This window comes from Actinia tenebrosa, unplaced genomic scaffold (assembly GCF_029948245.1).
Source record: "Actinia tenebrosa isolate PJP-AT-01 unplaced genomic scaffold, QUT_ActTen_1.0 PGA_scaffold2__45_contigs__length_23673736, whole genome shotgun sequence".
NCBI lineage: Eukaryota > Metazoa > Cnidaria > Anthozoa > Actiniaria > Actiniidae > Actinia > Actinia tenebrosa.
Window position 1 is genome coordinate 5,493,400 of NW_028292579.1, and position 25,591 is coordinate 5,518,990.

Consider the following 25,591-nt stretch of genomic DNA (forward strand, 5'->3'; position numbering starts at 1 on the left):
GTTTTCTGTACATTTTTATTTCAAAAATATTATAATTTTAGAAATTAGAGTTATTTATTTCCAGGTGGCACCTGGAATCGCTTTCCACTTAAGCCGATCACTTCCTAGGATAAAGAATTGAACATAAGTCAACTCATACCTGTGGTATCTGAATTATCTATTTCCTTTCTTCCACCTCGAAGCTATTTTGAAATCACGAGTATCGATCGCATCAATGATAACACAGGAGATATGACTGAACGCGTTTAGATATTATCATGCGATGAGGTGATTCTATTAATGTTATGACTAGGTAGTAGAACCTATATTTATCGGTCATCTATAGAAATATCGACCTCTATTTATCGGCTATCTATTTAAATATCAACCTCTATTTATCGGCCATCTATTTAAATATCGACCTCTATTTATCGGCCCCATATTGAAAAATCGACCTCTGTTTATCGGCCACCTATTGAAAAATCGACCTCTATTTATCGGCCACCTATTGAAAAATCGACCACTATTTATCGGCCACCTATTGAAATATCGACCTCTATTTAGCGGCCACCTATTGAAATATCGACCTCTATTTAGCGGCCACCTATTGAAATATCGACCTCTATTTAGCGGCCACCTATTGAAATATCGACCTCTATTTATCGGCCAACTATTGAAATATCGACCTCTATTTATCGGCCACCTATTGAAATATCGACGTCTATTTATCGGCCACTCATTAAAATATCGACCTCTATTTTTCGGCCACCTATTGAAATATCGACCTCTATTTATCGGCCACCTATTGAAATATCGATATACAGAGGCCAACGGAAAAATAACTTATGCTCGCAAGGTACCTCTAAAAGTGAAATCCTGGATTTTTTCATCAAATATCTTCAAAATTAAGATTCCACTCACAGAATATAATGTAATAAATGTTTACTAAACAATGAATACATATATACACTTATTTCAATAAAGTTAGTCACCTGAAAAGCTATAAAGCTGAGGCCGACAAGGATTATGGGTAGATTCATTTTACACGTTCAACCGCTTGATAACTGTTCATGGACTTGCGAATCTTTTACCGGTTACAGTCTCGCCTCTTCTGAGCATCATCGAGCTGCAGTTTGTATTAAAAAAGCTTTGTATATATATGCTTTTTTGATATGGAAAGTTTTCTAGGTTTTTGGTGACTAACTTTATTGAAATAAGTGCATAAAAAGTAGCTAATAGTCACAACACACAAGCATCTCAACAACAGGCCCGTAGCTAGGGGGGTGCAGGGCTAAAGGTCCGCTTTTTAAGCAAGTGAGATTTTGGCTGGTATGATATTTTCACGTAAAACTAAGTAAAAAAAATCAATTTTACTTTAATAATTTATCTATACCTATGCGTCCTATGGGACTTTTAAAAAATAAAGTATATGGTTGGTCCACTTTTTGTAAATTAGCAACCCCCCAACAAAAATCCTAGCTACGGGCCTGAACAAGTTTCTGAGAGGGAAGGGGAAGGGGTATTTACTGGTATTTACACCAGTCCCATATCAATATAATATATATCATGTATTGTTTTAACCATGTCCCTAGCTGACAGTCTAATTTTAAACGTATGAATTTTGAATTATATTGCACCATTGATAATTAGGCTTAAGGTATAAGAGAAAAAAATTTCTTATTGATTTTTTATATAGTACTTTTATTAATTTATATTTAATTAAAAAATAATCAACATTTTTATTTATCGTGTTTCGTTGAATTTTTTCCTTTTCTTTTTTCTTTTTTCTTCAAAGGGTGTCTATCACCTCATATATGCTTTCCTTGAACATTGTTGAATATTTTGTATGCTTTCCTTGAACATAATTAAATATTTTGTATTTTCAATTACAAATATGTTTTAGCTTTACTTTCGCTGTTGCCTTTCATCAAGTGATTCATTTGGTTTTAATCTTTTCTCTCATTACAGACCACAGAAAACGGGTCATTCTCTTTAGAATTATTTTTTTTGTTTAAGTTGTATCTATATTAATGGGTCTTCTTATGCGCAACCGTTAAACAAAGAAATGATACTCTAGGGAATGACACGTGGTCTGAAATGGGAAAAAGAGGTCTATAGACCCCTTGCATGTGACGTCAAAGCAGTTCGATCTGGGGGACAAAACAAAAGAATTCCATTCTCCTGAGAATAGGCCCTTTGCAGTTAACGGTCACGTGTCTTTACTGCTAAGCAATTTTTTTTATTTTATTTTAAATTGGTGATTCTTTTTAGCTACTTGTAAAGAACTGAATGAAACGATGTGTAACCAGTGTGTTATGAAATGCAGTTTTATTACGATCTCTCGAAACAGGTTGTAGAAAGTGTGTTTTGCTCACCAGTATATTTCATCCATGGGATTCAAGATGTTCATTCATTTGCTCTCAGTGAATTAATCAGCACGTGATTACTGAGCTGCAAAGGGCCTATTGGAACCTACTGCTTTGTCCCCCAGATTGAGCTGCATTCCAACGGACTGCAAGGGGCCTACTGCTGGCACCATTAGAATTCTATTAATGATTATTTGTTTCATTTTTTCTCGTTTTCATAGTCAACAGAACTAAACCATATACTCTTTTTAAGATACGTATCAGGATAAGGTGCTGTGATCCAGTTATTAGCGATCCATTTAATTCCCTGGTTTACACTACAGCCACCGTGTAAACTGTAGTCGTCCATAGCTCCCATCCATCCACTCTTCTCGTCTCTCAGATGGTTGTACCACACCACAGCGAGACCTTTCTTGGGTTTGATCACCAGGTTACTGTTCTTGCAGTTCTCGTTCAGGTTGTAGTGGTCGTATTCGGCACGTGACATTTCCATGTACTGCAATAGGATAAATAATTATTAGAAATATTACCTACGTACGCCTGAAATGGAGATATTTGACTTAAAGTAGAAAATACCCCTCAGAACCAATTAGATTAACCCACTAAGTTTGCCATTTATACCATCATGTCTGCCATATTTCTTTTGCTAACTAATTCCCTGGGGTATGATTGTAAGCCGTCTATTTTCCATCCGAAGTTGAGGAAGAACTAGGTCGCGTTGGGCATTGCAGCATACAGTACCTCTTGGGACTGTTTACGAAATACACGCCATCCTGGAAATATGTTCCTAAAACATTCCCACACTGAATTATACACTGCAAAGCCAACTCGATCCAGTTTTTCCTCGGAATGGCTAATAGTGAAAAGAGTGATGCAATGGTAATGTTACGCGTGTTAGCTTAAAAATAGAACTGGAAAACCTCACAACGACAATAAGCATATGGAATGACAGTATTCAGCCTGGACCAACCAATCAGAGTTTGTGTTGTTATTGATTATTCAACTAACAAGCTACAACACGCGCCATTACGATCTCGGTACAACACGTCTGTACCATTAAAATGATTCCTAATCACCAAGATCTAGCAGTTACTAACGCGTATGTCAAGATTTGTCCAGACCTTTAGAGGGGGGATGAGAATGTACTGATACACTACCCCCTCTACGTGCAAAGAGCCTGGGCAAACAAACTGAGGACATACCGTTCTGTTGAGTGTTGCGTTGTCTGCCACAGGGAAAGCAGTCTCTCCTCCGTCCTTCACATCATTCAAATAATACAGTATCGTGATGTATCTATGACAAACCAGGCCAATAAAGAACATAATATACATTGTTGGATGATTATTGAAGAAATAGAAAACGCGCGTGCGTTCTGTGTGCAGTTGTGGTTCTCCTAATTACACGGCACGATTTGCCGCGCGCGACTTGACGTATACGGCAGATTTTGGTACCATTTACACGAGCACAACTTGTCGCACGCGGCACGAAAAAAACGCGAGCAATTTACTCGTCATTACAGCAAATGTTTCTTGTAAAATGCCACCATACACAGTTGAGAAGTGCAGTAAATAATCATGTCTACCTTGTTATTTGATGAGATCATTCAGAATTTTTGCACTTCGTGTTTAATTACCGGTAAAAACGTTTTCATGGAAATCCGCCATTTTGTTTTGGAATCAACTAGTTTCAGTCCCAATCTCGGTCAAAATCGTCATATTTGCGTCATTTTCCCACGGCATGTCGTAGGGTTTTAAGCCAAAGTTTAAAATGCTACGACAAGTCTTGAGGCCGCGTACGTCTGTCGTAGGACCATTTACACGACCCGATTTTGAGCTGATTTTGCCGTATACGTCAAGTCGCGCGCGGCAAATCGTGCCGTGTAAATAGGCCTTTAACACTTCTCTCGTGTTCTGCCAATCCCCAAGTGCTTTATAACTCCACACAGCACAGCAAGCAAGCTTTGCGTGCTGTATGATCTCATAAAGCACGTGCTCCCAACCAATCAGAATGCGAGATTTGTAACAGTTATTTTATAAATTCTGTTAAAAATTCTCTCCAACTACTTTAGATTCTACCACAATCCAGGGGATGAAGAGCCCTCACTCATGAACCGTGCACTGTTAGTATCCCTCATTATATGTTTTAGTATCGTGTCGAGTCTGAACTTGACGCTTGCACTGTGGAAAACAAGTTTATAAAGGAGTAGCTTGAATACCATCCACCGCTGTCCCATGGAGCGATGTTTAACATTGTTTAACTTAATACGCCTTACAGAAGCACGATATCTTTTAACCAATCAAAAACAAGTAAATACTATCCAATCACACTTAGGCATAGTCATTTTGAGAAGAAAAAAGGATCTCTAATTACCACCGCAAAGTATAACAGTGGCACACCTCAACGGGGTCTAACTGAAAGCATGTGAAGGCGCCTCTGACAGCCACTATACAGTCCATGTATGACCCCGGAATGGAACAACTCTGGAACAGTGGACTCCGGACTGACAAAATTCTGTGGATTCCAGTATCCAAATTCCCATGAACAGAAAAAAATGTGAAAAAAATGTAACGATTTCTGATTCTAATACCTGCAGAGTCGACAAGGATTTTGAAAACTAAAGATTTTGCTAATATCTTCCACTTGATGACAGCAAGGAGCGTCTGTTCTCGTGTGGGTTTCTGAGTCGTAGTGAGCGTGGTAATGCCCTTGCGCTGCGTACCGTACAACCTGGGGGAAAAATAGAAAGTATGCATTGAACAGGATGAACTCTCGTTGATTGCATACACAAAAGGAGAAATCGATTGAAAATTTACAGAAGAGTGCGATATGGACGTCATAAAGAAAGCATGAAAATAAGAGCTGTCATGTTAGAAGAAAAGGAGAGAAAGAAGACCAAGAAATGCGTGGGAAAGAAGTCGACATTGCGGTGTAAAGCTGTGAAGCCTGAAGAAGATCATGTTTGGCATTGTAAGTAAACGAGGGTTGCGAGAGACAGGATAACGTGGCTGAAGTGCGTACTTGCGTTGGTAAAAAGTGAATTCGAAGGGGACCATTTTTTGAAATCGCAATAAAGGATGTTGCCAAAGAGAGCTTGCACAACGTATAGTAGTGGTACCAGTATTGGGAGAAGGAGACAGCTTTTCGTTATCGTGAAAGGGTTACTACACGTGGTGTGATGTGCTGAAGAGGAAGGACACTACGAGAGACATGAGAAGGTGGACAAATAGGTAAGGGAAAAAATAACCAGGGGTAGGTCTTACTTAGTATATATTATTATATATTGTAGCGTAATATTAACTATATTCACAAGATATATTTAACAATTATTCGCTGAAGGCAAGGCAAATATCGGGGAATATTTACCGAGATGCGAGTCTTTTTTAACACAAGTGAATATACTAAATAATAGAAAGAGAGTTTAGTTTATTTTTTCCCCAATTTCATTTATCTCTGCAAACGGCACAAATCGACAAGCAAGCGTGCGTGTGCGCGCTATATTCACTTGTAGAAGACGTAAATTGTGATGAATGAGCGCGCCGGATTTATTATATTCACTTGTGTAAAAATACTAATAGCATACATCATCGTACCTGGATTCTCTCACTGCCATATATAATTTCTTTACTAAGCCCAGTCAGTTTCAGTATTCTATAATGACAAGACAATGGTTTCAGTATAACTGATTTATAACCGTTCTCACGGGCGTATCCTAGGGTGCCTGTGGCACCTTTTCCCATTCAGTTTTCCAACGGTTACCCCATGCACGTCCCCAAGTCCAACCCTATTCAACGTGTATTCAAACAGCTATTTCAAAAAAGCTTGGTGAAGGTTATGTTGCAGGTTGCTTACTAAGCTCCAAATGTATTTAAAAAATCATATATAAATAATATTAACACTGGAGAAAATATACCCGAAAAACGTGCGCAGACAGTGTTTGGTGAAATTCAATATTTTTGTGGCCAGGGTCGGACAGGAAACGGTTTGGCTCAGAGAAAGACGTACAGTTTAATTCAGGACAATACACCGATCCCGCATTTATTGTTCTACCTCCCTAGTTACTGTTGCTACGCCTCGGACAAGCTAAAATGTGTGTTTGATATACAGCATGAAACAGACACCGAATGCTGAAATTGTGAATGTTTGTCTTAGAATCAATGTATTCTAACGGTACAATAAGAAAAAAATTTGTTAACAACTAAGAAATATCATGAATTTGAGTTTGTTGGTCGGGCATTCTGTATTGGGAAGCACGGGTGGCGTAGCGGTGTGAGCGCTCGCCTTTCATCAATGCGACCCTAGCTCGAGTCCCGCCGGGTTCGGTGTTGTATATGAGTAGAGTTGTTTGTTGGTTCTCTCCTGTGCTTCGAGGGTTTTCCGGATTCTCCGGTTTTCCGCCCGTCGCAAAAATCAACTCCTAAATTCCAATTCGATCACGGAATGAGGGCCACAGTTTTGTTAGCCACTGGATATTATGTGCTACCCTCGTGAAAAAAAAGACGGTATTTCACTGGGAAAACTACCCATTGTTTGGTTGGACGACACTCAAGGATAGCCGAGATCGGTCTATACCTTTACCAACATTTTTTTGAAATAGCCGTATACCTTTCCTGCAGAGCATTCAGCACAGGATCATGTTTGTCTTTTCTCTGGTCAATCCAAGTCTGCTCACTGTATCGATGTCTGTGTTTCGGGTGAGTAAGACCAGTTACGTGCATGATCCCATCAATACCATGTGTATTTAGTGTCTGGAATTCTTCAAACGTAATTTTCCCTGAAATTTGAGAAATTTGAGTTCTACTTTAGTAACCGGTCTAATATAAACCTATTTCAAAAAACGTTGTCATCGCCAAAGGTAAAAGGCGATAGGCCATTCCGAGATGGAAATTGTTTCGTCGACTACAAACAACATCTAATCAGTCTTAACACTAAGGTCCATGTTCTTCACGAGAATAAGAAGCAGAAACACAAGTTATTCCAGCTATTCTTGGATCTTGGAATGACCTATCTCCTATAGCTTTTCGCCTATGTCCTATTGCCCATCGCCTGTGGTAATGACAACGTTTTTTAAAATAGGTGTATGTCTTAGAGTGCATCAGTGACATGCGCAGGCCCTGCTTCTCGGAAGGCATTATTCGCAGTACCGTTCCTTGCAGTAGAGTAACAAGTGCTCCAGGATTGTGGAGAGATAACACAATACTCATGCTCCATTTTCGAATTTTCTGTTGCTCAGGATTAACCCTGAGGAATTTAGTGTTTGTATTTTATTGTACTGAATATATGTCAAGGAACAAAGCGGTATTATTCAAATTCGAAAAAGTGGTATTCTCAGTAAGGAGAAGAAAGGTGTTGCTTACCATCGTCCATTTCTGACACATTTATTATATGTAACCTATAAAAGACAAGATGTAAAAAAATACCATCATCAATGATCATAACCATCATCATCATCATCATCGTCATCATCGTCACCATCATCAACATCATCATCACTGATCATAACCATCATCATCATCAACATCACTGATCATCACCATCATCATCATCATCATCATCGTCACCATCATCAACATCATCATCACTGATCATAACCATCATCATCATCATCATCAATAACATCACTGATCATCATCACTGATCATATCATCATCATCGATTAACAACAACATCATAAACATTATCACCACCACCACCACCATCATAATCATCATTAAATAGTACTAGATAGAGTAAAAGCTGGATCTACTCTTTGTTAAACGTAGTTTCTCCCGTACCTCATTCCTGGATGAACAATCTGTTTGGTCCCTATTTGAACCAGAAGTCCCACGCAAGAGCTTCCCTATCATAGCCTTGCGCATTTAAAAAACATATCGATAATACTGGAGCCGGTTGCACGAAGGCTGGATCAAGTTATCCATCGGATAAAAGTATCCAGTATATAGAATGTGTATAGGTTTTATCCGCTAGATAAGGATTTACCCGATGGACAGCCCCATTCAGCTGCTACTTACATGTCTAGGATCTCCTTTTTGCTGACTACAAGGAAATGATGCTTTTTAGCAAACAGCGCAACCTGAATAAGAAGATGATATATGAACACGTTTAGGTCTGTCCTTTAATTGGTGGGTTGTACTCCCTCCTCAAAACCCTTAATACAGAGTTAGTCGTGCCTTGACTTTGATCAGCCCAGAGATTGTCTTAAGGTTCGATCTGTGAGTCAGCCATTGGTGCCCTGACTTAAATCAGCCCAGAGGTTGTCCTAAGGCTCGATTTGTGAGTTAGCCGTAAGTGCCCTGATTTAAATCAGCCCAGAGGTTGTTTCAGGGTTCAATGGAGTTAGCCGTGCTCTGACTTTAATCAGCCAAGACAAGGGGTTTCATGGTATGGATAAAGGTTTTGATACTAAAACTGACAAAGCTGAAATGTTTGGGTGTATTTCTTATATTGATTTATCCGTAAGAACAAGCTTCTTCTCAAGCTCATAAATAAGGAAATAATACTCAAGGAAACGAAATGTGTAAACTATAGGTTTATTGGCCCAAATTGGCCCAGGATTACCGAGACTAAGTGTGGACGTACTCTAATCAAGTGCTAAGATAGCATTGAGAGTTATACTATACCGACCTCAGCAAGTGTGATGATCCCATCGTGATTGTCATCCCATTCGTAAAAACGTCCCGCAGGACCACTTGACTTGCCGTCTGATGGAAATAACATGATAAAGAACAAGATGCCTTATAAATGTGCGCGCTGTCGGTGCAACAAGGTAGAAAGCAGCTACTTTGTAGTCAACGAAGCACGACCTTGTTCGTTTTACTTGCTAGAATTTTAAGTAAAGTGAGTAGTATGTATGGTTTGCACTATATACACCGCATTTTTGGCGCTACTAGAGGATCTTCCAACTCACATTTTTAGTTGAAATGCTTGACATGCAAGTAGAGCTACAATACTCACTTTCTATCTGGGGTATCACTGTATCTTCTAGTTTGGTCAAACCACCTCTTGCCATACTGTTGAGCATTTTTTGTTTCTCAGCAAGATTGACGATGTGGTCACATTCTTCATCAGAGAGAAAGTTCGGAATCTCTGCGAAATGAAGAAGAAAAACCGCATTGAATTGACGATAAATGGGGGAATCCCGACTGTACTTAGAGCGCCTTTTGTTCAACTCACCAAAGATTGGTGGCTTCATGGCACGTGTGATCATTTTGACCGTCTTATCGCCCAAGTCCTTCTCTATCACATGACCAACCTAAAAGTATATAAAATTATTGATCTTCAACCGTACCACTCCTTTTTTAATCTTTATTTTACGAGGATAACCTAATTCCCCTCAGTAGTCTAAGTTATGGCCCTCGGCATAACATCTTATTTTCAAGTAAGAGTATGACACGTGATCTGGAATGAGAAAACATTTATAATAAAGTTTATTAGAATCATAACAAGTTGATTTGTTTTGTATAGAGGGACGAAAACCGCATGCAAAGCGCGGACCTCAATCACTGCAATCTTTTATCTTAATATTTTAAAAATATTCTAAAATTTTCTGGTTGAAATTGATAAAGATCATCCTTGCGCATACATCGATACATCGATGAGTCAACTGACCTATACTTCTATGTTGGTTGTATCCTGCTAATACTTGTATTATTCATCTTATTGTCTTCTGTACTGATGATGTAGCTGTTTGCAACCTTGATTTTAAGACAGAAAAGCGCGCTTCACATTGTCATTACCAATATATTGTTTGTTCTTCTCTGCGCAGTTCGATACCGGTAAACTGGACTAAATCACAGCATGTTAAGCTGATCAAGCCAAGAAATGGTGCAGAGCAACAAATAACAGCGACACAAGTCAAACACGCTTAAGAAAACAATCAACACGATCAGGGTATGTTTTGAGTCAGTAAATTTTCTACCCTATTAAAATTCTTTAAAATCTTATTAAGAAACTATAGATAATGTATTTGGATTGAAAATCATTTGTATTGGTAAAATTATGACTTAGTTAATCCCTCATCTATTGAATTCGGGAATTTATTCCTGCGACCGCTGTACAATTATGATCGCCCTAATCCACTGATCGCATGCAAAAAAAAAAAAAGAAAGAAAGAAAGAAAGAAAACGCTGTCGGAATATGTCCGGGCTTTATGTGATTGGCTGATTTAAAACTAACTTTAAAAATGATTATAGAAATTGAAAAAAATAAGGATGATTTACCTTCACTCCGTCGAGTCTTGTCAGCCCTTCAGTGAGGCCTATCAAACAAGGACCATCCTCGTATGCGTCCTCCCCGTCCCCTACAGCCTTCCCCTCACTGTGGCTTCTCAATTCAAAATGCTCAGTCGATTCTGAACTGCTACATTGGATAATATAAGCTAAAGAAGCTAAAATTCCGCAAATTCTAAGCCATTTTCTAGCCGTTTCTGCCATATTTTGTTTAGTATGGTGACCGGTAAATTGATAAACGGTCTATAATTTAGTTGTCGGTACCAACACGATGTACCTAAATAATAAATGAGTGTTGTTCGTGATTTATAACATGTCTTTCGTAAAACAAACGTTTCCTTGCTTAAAAATATCTTGGAATTTTGTAGATTGTTCGAGTTTTTAGCTCGTTGGGGTTTGACTTAGTCGTACATCTTTTTTTGGGAGTTTTGTTGTTGATATTTTGTCGTATCTATTTTGTTATCGTTTCTGGTATTTGCTGGTGTTTTTATGTCACGGGTGTTGATATTTCGGTTCGAGTGACGAGAAACTAGGAAGATAATATTAAGATAATAAGATAATATTATACTATTTCTTATTCGCTTAAGTTATTCTTTTGTTCAACTGGCGACGAGGATTGTCATCGGAGAGAGAGATTTTGATGTGTTTGAAGAGACTAGATGAAATGCTTGAATAGATAAAAGAAAACAAGTGATTGGGGAGATTAGAGAGCGTGGGAAATGAAAGAGAGGGAATATATATAAATGGGGAAGAGAAAGGAAGAAAGAATGGAGAAAGAAAGGAATAATTGAAAGAGGAAAATGTGGGAGAAGGAAAGAAAACATTTAAAGCTATATGAAAAGAAAGAAAAAAAAGAAAAAAAGAAATTAAGGAAGGAAGGAAGAAAAAAGGAAGAAAGAAAAAATAAGCGAATGGATTAATAAACAAATAAATGAAAGAAGAAAGGAAAGAAAGTGGAAAGAGAAGTAAAGGAAAAGGGAAAAACATCAAAGAAATTAAAATTCAGGTAACCAGCGTTCTACTGCATTGTTTGTTCATTGAGATAGCTGCTTTATTGATTTGACAAAAATTAAAATGTCTGAATTCGAAATCTTTCTTTGCATAAATAGGCCTTTTGCAATAAACAGTCACGTGCTGATATATCACAAACTCGTTCCTATATCAACGTGGATAACGAATCAATTCAGCTCAAGGTCCCCTGGGGAGGGCTCTGCTGGATGGCAAACAAACTTTAAACTGCTTCGTACCATGAAATCCAAAGTATCTTATAAGAGGAAAAAGTATTCTTGAAAAGGTTTTTGATACCACATTAGTAATTAATACAGCAACAAATCTTTAAATAAAGGAAGTCCATTTTTTTTTGGTTATCCAGTAAGAATCACGTGTCAATATATTGCAAAACGCCTATTCATTTTCCTCAGTCTTGGTGTCACGCAACTACTGCGTTACTTCCGGGAATATTTTGCATAGATATCGATATTTTGCAAAAGGTCGATTCGTCTTTCTTTCGTCAGCTTTGGCGTCACACAACCATCATGTGTATCAATTGCGTTACTTCTGGGTTTTTTCTCTTAGCATGCTCGACAGTCCCTTTCTATCATTTTCTCTTGATTAGTTTCACTTTCGTCATCTTTGACGTGACACAGCCATCCCGTGTATTACTTTCGTTAATTCCTGCTATCTCATCCATATTGCCATCTGTCAACAACTTCGACATTTCTTTTCTGATGTCCCTTTTCTGTAACGCGTACACTATCGGGTCAATCATCGAATGTCCCTTGAGAAGTAGCCTCGAAATGTGGACAAGATGAGAAGGCACTAAACACGAGGCGTAAACATTACAAATTTCTCGATAGGCTGCTAGGACCCAGCATAATATAAAGACAGGAATCACGGCACAAAAGACTTTGACGGTCGATGTCAAATTATATCGAGCAGTCATTTCCTTCTTGGATTTTCCGTAGAGACTTTTATTTATCTTGCTAATGTTCCTGGAATGTCTCCAACATATTCTGAATATATGTCCATAGACGAACAACATCAACATGCAAGGTGCAATTTCGAAGACGGTGACCTTAATAGCCGATATTACTTTTTCTGCGTTGACATTCTGGTCCTGAGAGAGTTTGAATTCTAGAAGAGCGTGTATCGTTTGGAAAGATGCGGGAATCAACCAGGATGAGATGATGAGGATGATGATTGATTTGCATGTCATGAAATCTTGGTATCGCATGGGGAACACAACCCATAGATATCTATCCATAGTAACGATGCATAGATTACTGACTGATATATGCAACAGCATGTCAAAGATGATGTTACTGATATTCCACTCAGCGTGGCACGGCAACGTGGAATCAAAGAAACAGACAAAAATCCATGGTATCATTATGGTACCGACCGACAAATCAGCCGTCGCTAGGGACAACAGAAGCCAGTTGCTATGGTTTCTGAAGAGTCGTCCTCGCTTGAGGATGATAAAAATCACGAGACTGTTACAGACTAAGGTGACCAGACCGTTGATTCCACTGAAGATCCAGAAGTAAAGCGGCGCAGTGCTTTCGGGAAAGAAGTTGGAATTATGTCCTGCGCTTGTCCTACTGGTGTTGTCCGCTGACCACATTCTGGCGGTTGTGGCTTGGAATAAGAGCTGCAAGAAAAAAAATATGAGATAAGGAAACTTGATATAAAACCTTTTTATGGTAGGTTCTAGATTTTTTGACGGAATTGCCAGTTATATCACCAATGTGACGTCACACATTTTCCAAGATATCTATATCCGAGGATTGATTGCATAAATCATATAAATGTTGAACATCATCCAACATGGTCGCCAATTACATACTCCCTTATTTGGCAATGATTGCGAAATGCGAAATACTTCATGAACATCAACCAACACAGCCGTTGCTTAACGTCCTCAAGACTATACGCCAAATCGAATAACCATTGTTCTAGACTGACTAGCCTCGTTTTCACTTGGAAACACGAAAGCGTTTTCACATGTATGAGAGGCAAATCAATCCAGAACAATAGTTATTCAAATTGGTCGTCATATTTCGATTCAGTGTATCATCGTTCAAAACATTCACTGTTCAAAACGCAAAAAGTTATTTCTAAGAAATTGAAAAAAGCATAGAATGCAGTTGGCTTAACCCATCGACACTCGACTCCATTGGCTGCATGTGTTCACTTTTATAAACTCATATTTGATCATATTGTGATCATCGTATTGTTACATGGAATTCGCCCATTACAAGTAGAAAACATTAACTCGCTTGTTCCAGTTTCTGTCGGCTGCATTTTTTTTCTTTTGCAAGTGGTTTCATTCCGCCCTCACATTTACTGGCATGAGAGATGTGGGATAGGCTCGGAAATCGTATACATAATATATACTTATTGGCATGGGTAAGAGCAAGAGATCCCTCTGACACCCAGAACTATGATAGGATAGAATAGGATAACAATATTGGCCAATGATGTTATTTGTGTCACAGAGCGTTCACTAATGTGATTTCAAGTGAGTTTATTTAATGTGTTTACAGTCGTCTCTCTTGCCACGGTTTTTTTCGCGGGTTCTTCGAATTTTCCTCCCTCCATAAAATTTAACATGATGTGAGTAGTCTTGCATGTTGAATAAGTAACTTTCGTTTAACCAGGGTTGTCCTCTTAGTTCGTAAAACACATTGTGATCAATAAGAGCCCTAAAAGTGAATTCAAAACCAGTGAACTAGAAAAAGTGGATAATATTCCAACTAATTCAACTTGTGTTTACATAGATTCACACTCTTCATGTTAGTGTCATCACTGCCTTTGTCATAATATTTACTCAACATGATAACATTTTTCTTGTTCAACTTCTTTTTGCTTTTAACCGGTTTGCTATTCTGATCTAGTAAATATTAGATCCTATATAATCATTCCGCTGATCCTTTATGATTCTGTTAGCCCAATAATATACGCCGGCAGCCATATTCCTTGGCAACTTTCACGTCATGCAGCTAGTTTAAAGAACCTGATTTGAGTCGGATATAAAGCATTAACAAGTTTACCTAAATGATTAAGAGTACAAAAATTTTGACCTCTTCTTTTGTTATTGAAATAACTTGCCCCGCTAGACTTTGGGACAAAGCTAATCTCTCTCGGAAATTTGTCTCGTCAGTAATGAATGAACACTGTCTTAGCATGACTCCAGAATATTTTATTAACTGATACGGTTACTCTCACGGTAAGACTACCCAGACATCGTCAAAGTCCCTCTTACCCGGCATGAGTCCTGACTACACGCTCCACATTCACCTACAAATCTAATAAGGATCTACGAGCAGGTCCAAAGCCGACGAGAGTAAGCATGGCTAACTACGGCCTTCTGAGTAACAATAAAGCAGTCACGTCTGCTTAATTTTCAATGTAGACGGCCTCAAACGCTTCTTGCAGCTAGTTCTAACATTTAAATTTTTATTTAGCTTACCACGGCGTAAAAACGATTGGGAAACTATTCTATTTCAGTTGTTTTTCGTGTCACTAATTCAATGATCGTAGATGGACCTTCTAGCCAGCTGTGTTCTTTTATAAATACTGCAACGGCGCGATGTCTTAGATGAATTATACTTAAAAGCTTAACGATAAGAAAAAGTGTAGACTGATTACAGCATACTGTACCTTATACAACAGTTTCTGTTATATCAGCTTTGGATATTCCAAGTTGTTAACTGAGCATCAGTTATGTTCACTTTTGGCAACCAATTTACAAGTTACATGCAGCAAAACAGTTACAGATTTTAGTCAAACCATACAACATACAATTCCTCTAGTTCATCAGCGAGGTAACTCGAGGAGAATACAGAAGAAAGACTAGGAAAATAAACTGAGTGAAGGATCTCGAGCCAATCTTGTTGTATTGTTTGTTTTCCATCAATCGAGTAATTACGGTGTGTTTGTTCAGTAAGATTAGGGTGTCATATAACTTGTGACAATAAAGATGTGAAATCTTTATACAAATTAACCCTCCCTGCGTCTAACTAACTAAGGACTATTTTTGCTCATTTTGCCATAGCAAACAAAGTTCGACTCATTTAATGAATTGCCCATGAAAAAGCAAACAGTACAAAATTGGCTGTGGTCAAATTATCCTTCATCCGGGATATCAGGCATACGCGACAAGGTTCCACCTGAGTTTGAATCTGTGATTTAGCCATGTCCTGACTGGGATCGGCCCAGAGGTTGTTTCAGGGTTCAATCTGTGATTTAGCCATGCCCTGACTAGGATCAGCCCAGAGGTTCTTTCAGGATTCAATCTGTGTGATTTAGCCATGCCCTGACTTAGATCAGCCCAGAGGTTGTTTCAGGGTTCAATCTGTGTGAGTTAGCCATGCCCTGACTTAGATCAGCCCAGAGCTTGTTTCACGGTTCAAAAAATGTCTCATTTGCTTTAGTAGCTAGGTTCTAGTTGACGTCCTCAAGCAATTTCATTCAGATACATCTCTTTTATCTTCTTCTTATCTTCTTTCACTTAAGCAGGTAAATATTAAATTTGTTTCGGCCTGTAACACTATTTTCCTTTTTTCTTGCAGGAGAGAGCTGTCTATTTTCGTCGAGTTAAAACCAAGCCCACTCACAATTTTCCCGTCCATTCCATATGCGTTCCTTCATTACCAATTCTAGTGGAGTTCTAGTACTAAAGGCAAGTTGTCAAGATACCTGTCTTCCTTTCATTACAAGGTACACAACTAATTGACAAAAAGAGAACATTTTGTTTGTCCAATAATAAATAATTGATCCAGCACATGTCAATAGTGAGATATCACTGATCAACAAAAGATTTCAACTAGTTTCGTACTGGTAAAAGCAAGTTTGGGAAAATGAGATCCATTCTCTTAATCCTTTTTATTCTCCATGTAGTTATTCGCTGTAGTGGGGAGTTTGTAAGGCCCTGTTTGCCCAAAGACGAGATACAAAATGTCTGCCGCGAACCAGACGACAGATGTCATGATAGACAAATGGCCGAACACAGGCTTGTCAGGATTGACGGTGTGAAGGTAAGTGCACGTGACTTCAAGGAAGTCGTCTATGAATAGTAAAAGACGGTTTTAATTGTAACAGACAATATGTCCCTTCTTGCTTTTCAAGTACAGTTGGAGAAGAGTTGGTCATCATTCCACTACATTCACACACACACACACACAAAAAAACAGAATACGAGGCGACGTCTTTAGGCAGCTGTTGTTGTTTTTTAAACGCTTGCAAAGACTTACAAATTCAAATTTTTTGCCCGATCTTTTAAATTAACTTTGACTATTTTATGGTCTTGAAGATGAAAAACTGATAACCAATATCTAGCAACTTCTTGCAAATACACATTGAAAACATTTTAAAGTGCCATCATTTCATATCGATCTAAGTATATGTATATATAGGTATATATATATACATGCGTTACGTTAAATAACCTTTCTAGAAACCGAGAAAAAAATAATTTAACGATGAATTTTTTTTTCATATTTATCAACGGTTTTAAAAACTGTACCAATTTTTCATTTATATAGGAATTAAAATTAAGATTCACGAAAGAAGGTTTAAAATCATAACTTAATATCAAATAAAAATTTGCATAATCAAGTCATGCAGTCGTACCTGCTTGCTAGCAGCTGAATGTTTGGTGGTGTATTGAAACCTTAATAAAGCGCGTTGTCGTTGCTATGGCAATGCTTTAGAAATGAGCAGGACGTATTCTAGTATGACGTTTACTCTTTACATTTCCTTATTTTTCACTTTTTCTTTCTCGAATAACCGAACCATAACCTAAGCTAACCAAAACTCCTTACATTTTCCCCCTCTTTTCCTCTCCCTTTTCTCTCTCTCTCTCTCTTTATCTATCTTCCTTTCAGTTTTTTGCCTCTTCTTTCTACAAGCTGTAGTATTACGTACATTTGCAATAAAAGACTCCGTTGAACTGCGCCACTGCTTTATTTGCGATGATGATTATCAATAAATAAATCAAATTCTAGAGTCGCTATATAACAGTCGAATTATAAGATGTTGCTCAATGACTATTAATAATTAATAACGTATTGAGTCTTCCACCAACAGTTGCTCAGTTAACATCAAATCGTCGAGAGATTTCTATAACTACCCCCTAGATATTTTATTGAAATGATAATTTAATTTTTTTTTTATTGTTCATTTTCGGTAGGTTGGCCATGTTCAGGAAGTTGAGTTAGAGGAAGGCCGACGGTACACCATGATAACCAAGGCCATGAAGCCTGTCATGTTTGGTAAGTTACTGTGGAAAATATCCCAAATGGGGGAAGGGGGGGGGGGGGGGGGAGTTCGATTTCTGTAGGCTCAATGATACTACTGAGATTTTCAACATCGTTAAGAGGTTTTTCGCCCCGTGTCTACGTCTTCTCTCGTGTAAAGGGAAATCAGAAATTTTCTTTACGATCATGACGTGCGTCCTTCCTTGCTTGCTTGCTTAATTCCTTCCTTCCTTCCTACCTTCCTTCCTTCCTTCCTTCCTTCCGGCTTTTTTCTTTCTTTCTTTCTTCCTTTCTTTCTTTCTTTCTTTCTTTCTTTCTTTCTTCCTTTCTTTCTTCCTTTTTTTTCACTCATTCCTTCCTACACAGGGAATTACTACGATGTGGCTGCCATGTTGGTGTGCATCACAAAAAAAGCTAAATATCGTTAATTACCTGTACTCCAACATGGCCGCCATGACGTCAAATGACAACAAATAATTTTCTTCCACAGAAATCCCGAATTTTCTTAGCAATGATGAATGCGATTACATCATAAAGCTAGCCAACCTAACTGGTCTGGAGCAGAGTGTAGCAGGTTTTATTAAGGACAGATATGATGGTGAGCTGGACCAACAGATCAATGCTGTAGGTACGTAGACGATTGGTCCCTGTAAGCTAATACAAGATACACCCTGAAACAACCTCTGGACTGATTAAAGTCAGAGCATGGCTAACTTACAGATCGAACCCTGAAATAACCTCTGGCTGCTCTAAGCCAGGGCTCGACTAAATCATAGATTAAAACGTGAAACGACCTCCGGACCGCTGTAAGTCAGGGTAAGGCTAATTTACAAATCGTACCCTGAACCGAAAAAGACTCAAATCAATGTAGAGAGAGACCTACCAATCACTACTATACGAGCAACATTATGTGAGCATTTTGTAAGCCTGCCATTCTCGCTCATTTCCAGACGAAACCCGACCAGCTGAAGGTCCTGATGAACTGCGCGCTGAAAAATTCGATTGGTGGGACGAAAACAACGATTCTGTTATAGATGAACAAGAGGTAACCGAATATCAAGTCTACAATACCACGTACGCCTGTGCATGAAGTGGTTGAAGAGACGATGGGAGGGGGAGGGGAGGGGGACTGCCAAATACTTTATTCTTGTGGCCTGTGACTTAAGAATTCTTTTAGTATTTGGTCCATCGTCGAGCGTAAGTATATTGATTTTATATTCCAAATCGGACAAATCCTTTTTTTTTTTTTTTGGTATTCTATGGTTTTGAAGAAGGAAGGTCTCGCAATTCAGTTAATATTGTCTACAGTCAATTCAAAAAACGTTGTCGTCGACCGGCTCAAGCCTACGCGACTAGACCGAAAGAAATATGGGTAAAATTCACTGAAGCGGTTAAATATTCGTTCTGAATTAATTGTTCCCGCTAGTAGTAAAGATAATAATGGCGAGAAACAATTCAATCCATCAAATGCATGTCTTCGGGTTTAGGGAAAGAAAAATAAAGTAGTTATGATTCAGTTCACAATTTCGAAAATATGAAGGCATTAAAAAAACGTCTCCTTCAACACTTCCCGCACGCCTACGAAGGTTCGTGCTGTAAACCAGGCATAACTAGTCAGATAAAATTATGGAGACAACTCGGCTTCAATGATTACTACCCAGAGTTCCTTTCGGTCCAGTCGCGTAGGCTTGAGTTGGTCGACGACAACGTTTTTTGAATTGACTGTATACTGAATAGTGTTTCTTTACGTAAACTTTTCAATAGATAATAAGGTTTGCGAGGAATTATGACAAACTTTATCTGAAGAAACAAGAAATCCAAGACATGTGAGTAGCTTCATTGACGTAGAGAAGTGAAGGGCGTGTAAAGGGGAAGCGAAAACAGCAGTCGGAAATCCATGAGAAATTCATTTTTTTCCATGTCCTGTCTACAACAGATAACGGCCTTTGTTGGAACAAATGATTTTCTCAATGATGTAGTTCCTGTGCGTTACTAGGCGGGAAATTGTCGCGCCAAAATGTGCACGCTTGCCATTCCCCACCAACCCGTCAGCTACATCCACTATTATGAAAAAAGAGGTCAATCAATTGATGCGTCGCAAGATCTGCCAAAGCATACGAAAGTGTATCCATGTTGGTTAATGGAGCGTATCGTGCTTGCAAGGCTATGTACTTTCAGTTCTTTTGATTCTTGCCATTTCCATTGTGGATGTTTCAGGCTCAAACGAATAGGTTTTCAAGGATATAAAAAATGTAAGTAGTACTGACAAATTCTTTGTTAATGTTTGGTGTGCCCACCTAGACCATACCATACCACGCTTCATTCACTCTAGAATGATGTCTTTATTTACCACTAGCCCTTGAAAGCATAAAGTCATAATGACTAGTGGTTACTAGTTGGGACTGTGTTGGTGTGTTGAATACAACAAGTGAATAAGAATGACTAGTGGTTACTAGTTGTGACTGTGTTGGTGTGTTGAATACAACAAGTGAATAAGAATGACTAGTGGTTACTAGTTGTGACTGTGTTGGTGTGTTGAATACAACAAGTGAATAAGAATGACTAGTGGTTACTAGATGGGACTGTGTTGGTGTGTTGAATACGACAAGTGAATAAGAATGACTAGTGGTTACTAGTTGGGACTGTGTTGGTGTGTTGAATACGACAAGTGAATAAGAATGACTAGTGGTTACTAGTTGTGACTGTGTTGGTGTGTTGAATACGACAAGTGAATAAGAATGACTAGTGGTTACTAGTTGGGACTGTGTTGGTGTGTTGAATACAACAAGTGAATAAGAATGACTAGTGGTTACTAGTTGGGACTGTGTTGGTGTGTTGAATACGACAAGTGCATAAGAATGACTAGTGGTTACTAGTTGGGACTGTGTTGGTGTGTTGAATAAATACAACAAGTGAATAAAAAGGAAACTTTAACAACGTGTAACAGACGTTAGTCCTTCGTCGGAGTAAAGAAGAAAAATATACGACAATATAGAAAGAAAGAACGATGATTATGATATCAAGGGAATGACACGTGGTATGAAATGTCAAAAAAGTAATAACGTTCAGTGTAGTATTTTAGCATGGACTTAATAATATAAGATATACCAGCAAAATACCCTAAAAGAAAAGGGTGTCCGAAAAAGACCTTTTGATGTTCAAAACAAGTTTTCTATTTTGCTTTTCTAGGCGAGATAACCAGAAAAGAGTTCGAAGAACGAGGGATCAAGAAGATCCTTGCTTACATGCATTTCCTCAAGGACAAACACCCTCTACATCGCCATCGACTCAGCGATCAAACCTGGCTGTATAGAAATATGAGTGACCCAGTATTAAGCCGGTTAATAAACAGGTAGGAATCAGCTTAGAGGCCATAAAAACGTTGATCATTTCTGATTGTATTTGGATATTTAGCAATTAGACCATTAGGGCGAGAGGTTCAATTGTTTTATTCCAAACCTACTAATAGGTCAAATAAATACAAAACAATTAGAAATTCGGTTTTAAAAAACAAGTTAGCCACCATTGTTTTGGTTTTCAAAACAAAAACAGGCTTTTTTTGCTACTAACCAGTGATCTATTACTGTAATAGTCCACTAGTAGCTCAGCCAATCAGAGCGAGAGATTTGTGATAGACCATTAGGTTTGGACTAATGACCTTTAGCTACCACACTTGCGAAGATCACTTTTTTTTAATTGTCCTGACCATGGTCTGCCCATGTGCCGCACATGCTATGATTCTTCTGGACTGTTTCGAGCTAGGGAGGAAAACCAAAGAACCCGGATAAAAACCCTCGTGGCACAGGAGACAACAACACACAAGTTTTAGCCAAGGATCGAATTAGCGACACCAGGCCATGAAGTACAGGGGGTAGAGTGATGTACCCTAACAGTGCTTGCCAACCATAATCACCTAATAGCCAATTAATATTTAAATGCTTTAGAGTAACAAAGCTGACAAGACTGCCGAGGAAGTTCGTGCGTGCTAGCGAAGCAATACAGGTATGTGATCAGCAATTGATGAGTAGTTTGATGCTGAAATAAGGCTTTAAGGACTTTTTAACTCAACAGGATAAACCATTACGAGGTTGAGGGGGAAATGGGTCTAGTTGGTATTGCAGTGTATTTTGGGGCTGTCTTAGAGCACGAAATCGAAACCATCTTGGAAATATGTCCCCTAAAACAGCCTCAGAATTCACTGCAATGAATATCGGAATATGACTAATACGAAGAAACTTGAAGCACCTTTGACCCTGATATGGTGACAGTGCATGTGGACACTAGTCCCAACAAGGTATTGTCATAGTCAGATTAGAAATCGTATATTCTAAGCTGGTATTGATCTATGATTTTCAAAAGGCTAACTCTAAAAATATGTAAATGAGTCTGTAATCAAGAAACACGGCGGTATTTCATGTCCATTGACATTGCTGTTGTTTCAGGTGGTTCGATACCAGCAGAACGGTCATTATCACGCACACATGGACTCAACGCCGATACGAAATGACGAGCTGTACTGCTGTCATCAAAACTTGTACAAGAAAAAAGAATGCAAACTATGCAGGTATATGACGTCAGTAGCTAAAATATGTTGATTAATTAGGGTGCATGTAAAGTCATAGCGGCCATATTGGTTGACGATAGCGGAGCATTCCTCATTTAACTTCTCTCGTTAGATCAACCAACATGGCGGCTGTATCAATGTTATTTATATCTCAAGGGATTTTGAGTCATGTGGTTGTACCCCAAGAATATCTACGTTTATGACGTTAGTAAAAGAGTACGATACCCGAATACTCACTGTGTTAAAAAATGGGCTCCTGCCTACCCGAAGGGCGGATTCACGGGTGGGAAAGAGCTATCATCCCACCTCCACATTTCACAATACAAAGTACAAAGCCATTATCAAAAATACATATAAAATGCCTTATGAATAAGCCATTCCCTTTTTTATCTGTGTGTTTTCTTAAGCAAAATAGATTAAAGGGGAAAATGGCATACACCGAATCAAAATCTGGCGACCAATTTCAATAACTATTGTTGTGCGCTGACAAGCGACTGACTAGCAACGTGTTCATGTGGAAACATAAAAGCGTTTTCACATATATAAGAGGCTAGTCAGTGACTAGTCAGTCCAGAACAATATATAGTTATTCAAATTGGTTCGGTTGCCATATTTCGATTCTGTGTATGGGCCATGGAATTCTTAGCATGTCGGTGTCAAATAATCACATAACTACTTCTCTAAAACATTCCTGCATTTTCCCCGTCTCCCAACTCCCTCCCTGTCCTGAGTTTTACGCATATCACATCTTAGTTGATTGATGTGTCTGAGATGCGAGGTATCAATTACACCTGATCTTTTTTTAGGTTCATAACTATTCTGTATTATTTAAATGACGTGGAGTCTGGAGGAGAAACAGCTTTTCCTATCGCTGACCAAGACACTCGTCCTCTTGACAAGGTGCGTATCCACCAAGTCTTCCATGTGACGTCATAGCCGCCATGTTGGGTGAATTCAACTATGGAAATAGTCTGGATTTTTTCTCTTAGTTTCAACCATCATTGCGGGCGCCTTTCCTTTTTTCCATTTTTCTCATGGAGAGGGATGCACAATAACGCAATGTTTTTTTCATTCTATTCCTCTTGGAAATACAATTCTTTGTCTGTCTTACATCTATTTACTGTGTTTCATTAGTACTCAAAGTAATAATACTCAAGGGAATGATGCGTGGTCTGGAATGGGAGAGTAACAAATAGAAAGAAGTCGTGTCAGAGTGACTGTAACACATTTTTATACTGTCTTTTTTACTTTCTCTGCAACCCACAGAGGTTAGTAGACCCCGGCATCTCACACGACGAGCTTAACCTCACTGAGCATTGCCAAAATGCATCCCTAGTCCTCCCCCCTAAGAAGGGCACAGCAGTGATGTGGTACAACCATTATGTAGACACAGACAGTGGTTACCTTGGGGATCTGGATGAGTTCTCTGTTCACGGTGGATGTGATATTAAAAAAGGTATGAAATGGATAGCTAATAATTGGATCAATGCTCCTGTTGCCAAAACAGCACATATCAAGAGCATATATGACGTAGATGATCATTGATGACGTCATAATCACTGGTCCTAAAGACATCAGGAGTATATATGAGGTAGACGATCATTGATGACGTCATGACCAAATTGCCTTGGTCATAATTAAAAAAACAGTGCATATCAGGAGTATATATGACGTAGATGATCAGTTATGATGTCATATCATTGATAACGTCGTGCAAAACAGCCGACATCAAGAGTATATCGACGATGTCATAGAAGACAGTCAATATCAAGAGAATATATGACGTACATGAGGATGTCATAATCATTGCGTCTGTTATACAAGACAGTCTGGCATCAAGATTAAATATGACGAAGATAAGCAGATATGATGTTATACAAAACAGGCGACATCATGAGTATGTGTATTACGTAGATGGTCAGTGATGATGTCATAATCCTTAATTTCTTTGCGATACGCGATCACGATTATATAATATATGTGGCGTAGATGAAAAATGGAAGTAAAAATAAAGTATTTGTATTTCTTCGCTTCAAACCTGGCTCCAGTCAGTTTGAATCACCCAAAGACTTGATTGCTGTTGCTGGACTAAAAGAATCGAAGGCCAGCGGTTTGCAAGACTAAACAATAACCCAACTGAAGATGGAATACTTTCATATGAAATATTGAACTAAAAAAATAGTAAAGTGAGTTTTCTCCCTATTCTGTGTTCTGTTACGACATATATCGTTTCACTTCAACAGAACATATAGAGGATATTACATGGGCGCGCGGAGATACGAATTTTATCTTGTCGTGTTCAATTGCTCACCCGTGGCCTGAGATATCTAAATTGAACACGAGAAGATAAAATTTGTATCTCCAAGCGGCCATGTAATGTTCTGTTTATTATATAGATATCGATGAAACTTAAATAAAACAAAAGCTCAAAAATTCTTTATTAAAATACGTTACTATGTCAACAGCGATATCTTCACGTGTGAAAGATATGGTATCTTCCACTGGTGAAAGATATCAAGTTTTCGACCCTAGAGAAAACCTGGTATTTCATCGATATCTATATAATAACATAAAATAAAATATTTTCTCTCCAAAAATGTTTGTGTTTTCTAATTCCATTCAAAGTTATAGTTTTTTCAATTTTAGATTATAATAGAAACTGCTTTTATTTTTAGATTCACTGTTGCTATGGTTTCATATAATGTCTGCAGGCAGATATTAGGTATCATCTTAGACAGGGCAGAAAAACGACAAGCCCGCTACTTTCACGATTTTTATTTATTTAACTGAATTTAATACTCCAAATTTTTAAGCGTTTTATTTGTGTCACTGCTGCTCGAAACTTGTGAAGAAATTTTGTCGAATTAGAGGAAATCTACTTATTAGTAATCACGAAAATGTCAGTTTTTCTGCCGATCAAAGTATCACCTCTCCCAAAGTACACGGCTTTATACTCTCAAATACGCATTCAATAAATTTTGTTCGCATTTGATATTTTGCTATTTGGCTCCAAAAGAACGTGTTTACAAAATATTGCGCTTAAATGTTTAAAGCTGTAGTCCTTATGGCGAAAGGCCAAAAACCGTTTTTCTGCCCTGTCATCATCTTATAGTAAGGCCTTGGTTACAAGAATGGAAAGATCGTTAGTGTTTTGAAAGCCATTGTATTGGATTTGAACATGGCTGGCTCTTAATGTTG

General features: G+C 38.3%; 3 protein-coding genes across 3 annotated transcripts; 1 reads left to right on the forward strand and 2 right to left on the reverse strand.

Moving 5' to 3' along the window:
- Positions 1-1,698: 1,698 nt before the first annotated feature.
- LOC116292792 (transmembrane prolyl 4-hydroxylase) lies at positions 1,699-10,774 on the reverse strand. The gene is made up of 11 exons (XM_031700144.2): positions 10,562-10,774; positions 9,516-9,594; positions 9,297-9,428; positions 8,967-9,043; positions 8,354-8,415; positions 7,700-7,734; positions 6,948-7,116; positions 5,936-5,993; positions 4,933-5,072; positions 3,548-3,638; positions 1,699-2,841 (listed from the first exon to the last, which is right to left on the reverse strand). The coding sequence occupies exons 1-11, from the start codon at positions 10,772-10,774 to the stop codon at positions 2,545-2,547; spliced, it is 1,353 nt and encodes a 450-aa protein (XP_031556004.2). The 3' UTR covers positions 1,699-2,544.
- On the forward strand, positions 10,142-24,940 carry LOC116292789 (transmembrane prolyl 4-hydroxylase). Its single transcript, XM_031700142.2, has 13 exons — positions 10,142-10,232; positions 16,144-16,291; positions 16,472-16,608; positions 17,763-17,844; positions 18,320-18,457; positions 18,780-18,874; positions 19,594-19,655; positions 20,047-20,081; positions 21,019-21,181; positions 21,774-21,831; positions 22,272-22,393; positions 23,200-23,293; positions 23,660-24,940. Exons 3-13 carry the CDS (start codon positions 16,570-16,572, stop codon positions 23,936-23,938), a joined length of 1,167 nt encoding a protein of 388 aa, XP_031556002.1. The 5' UTR covers positions 10,142-10,232; positions 16,144-16,291; positions 16,472-16,569; the 3' UTR covers positions 23,939-24,940.
- Positions 11,672-15,397, reverse strand: LOC116292791 (trace amine-associated receptor 1-like). The gene is made up of 2 exons (XM_031700143.2): positions 15,233-15,397; positions 11,672-13,220 (listed from the first exon to the last, which is right to left on the reverse strand). Exon 2 carries the CDS (start codon positions 13,191-13,193, stop codon positions 12,168-12,170), a length of 1,026 nt encoding a protein of 341 aa, XP_031556003.1. The 5' UTR covers positions 13,194-13,220; positions 15,233-15,397; the 3' UTR covers positions 11,672-12,167.
- Positions 24,941-25,591: the final 651 nt, after the last annotated feature.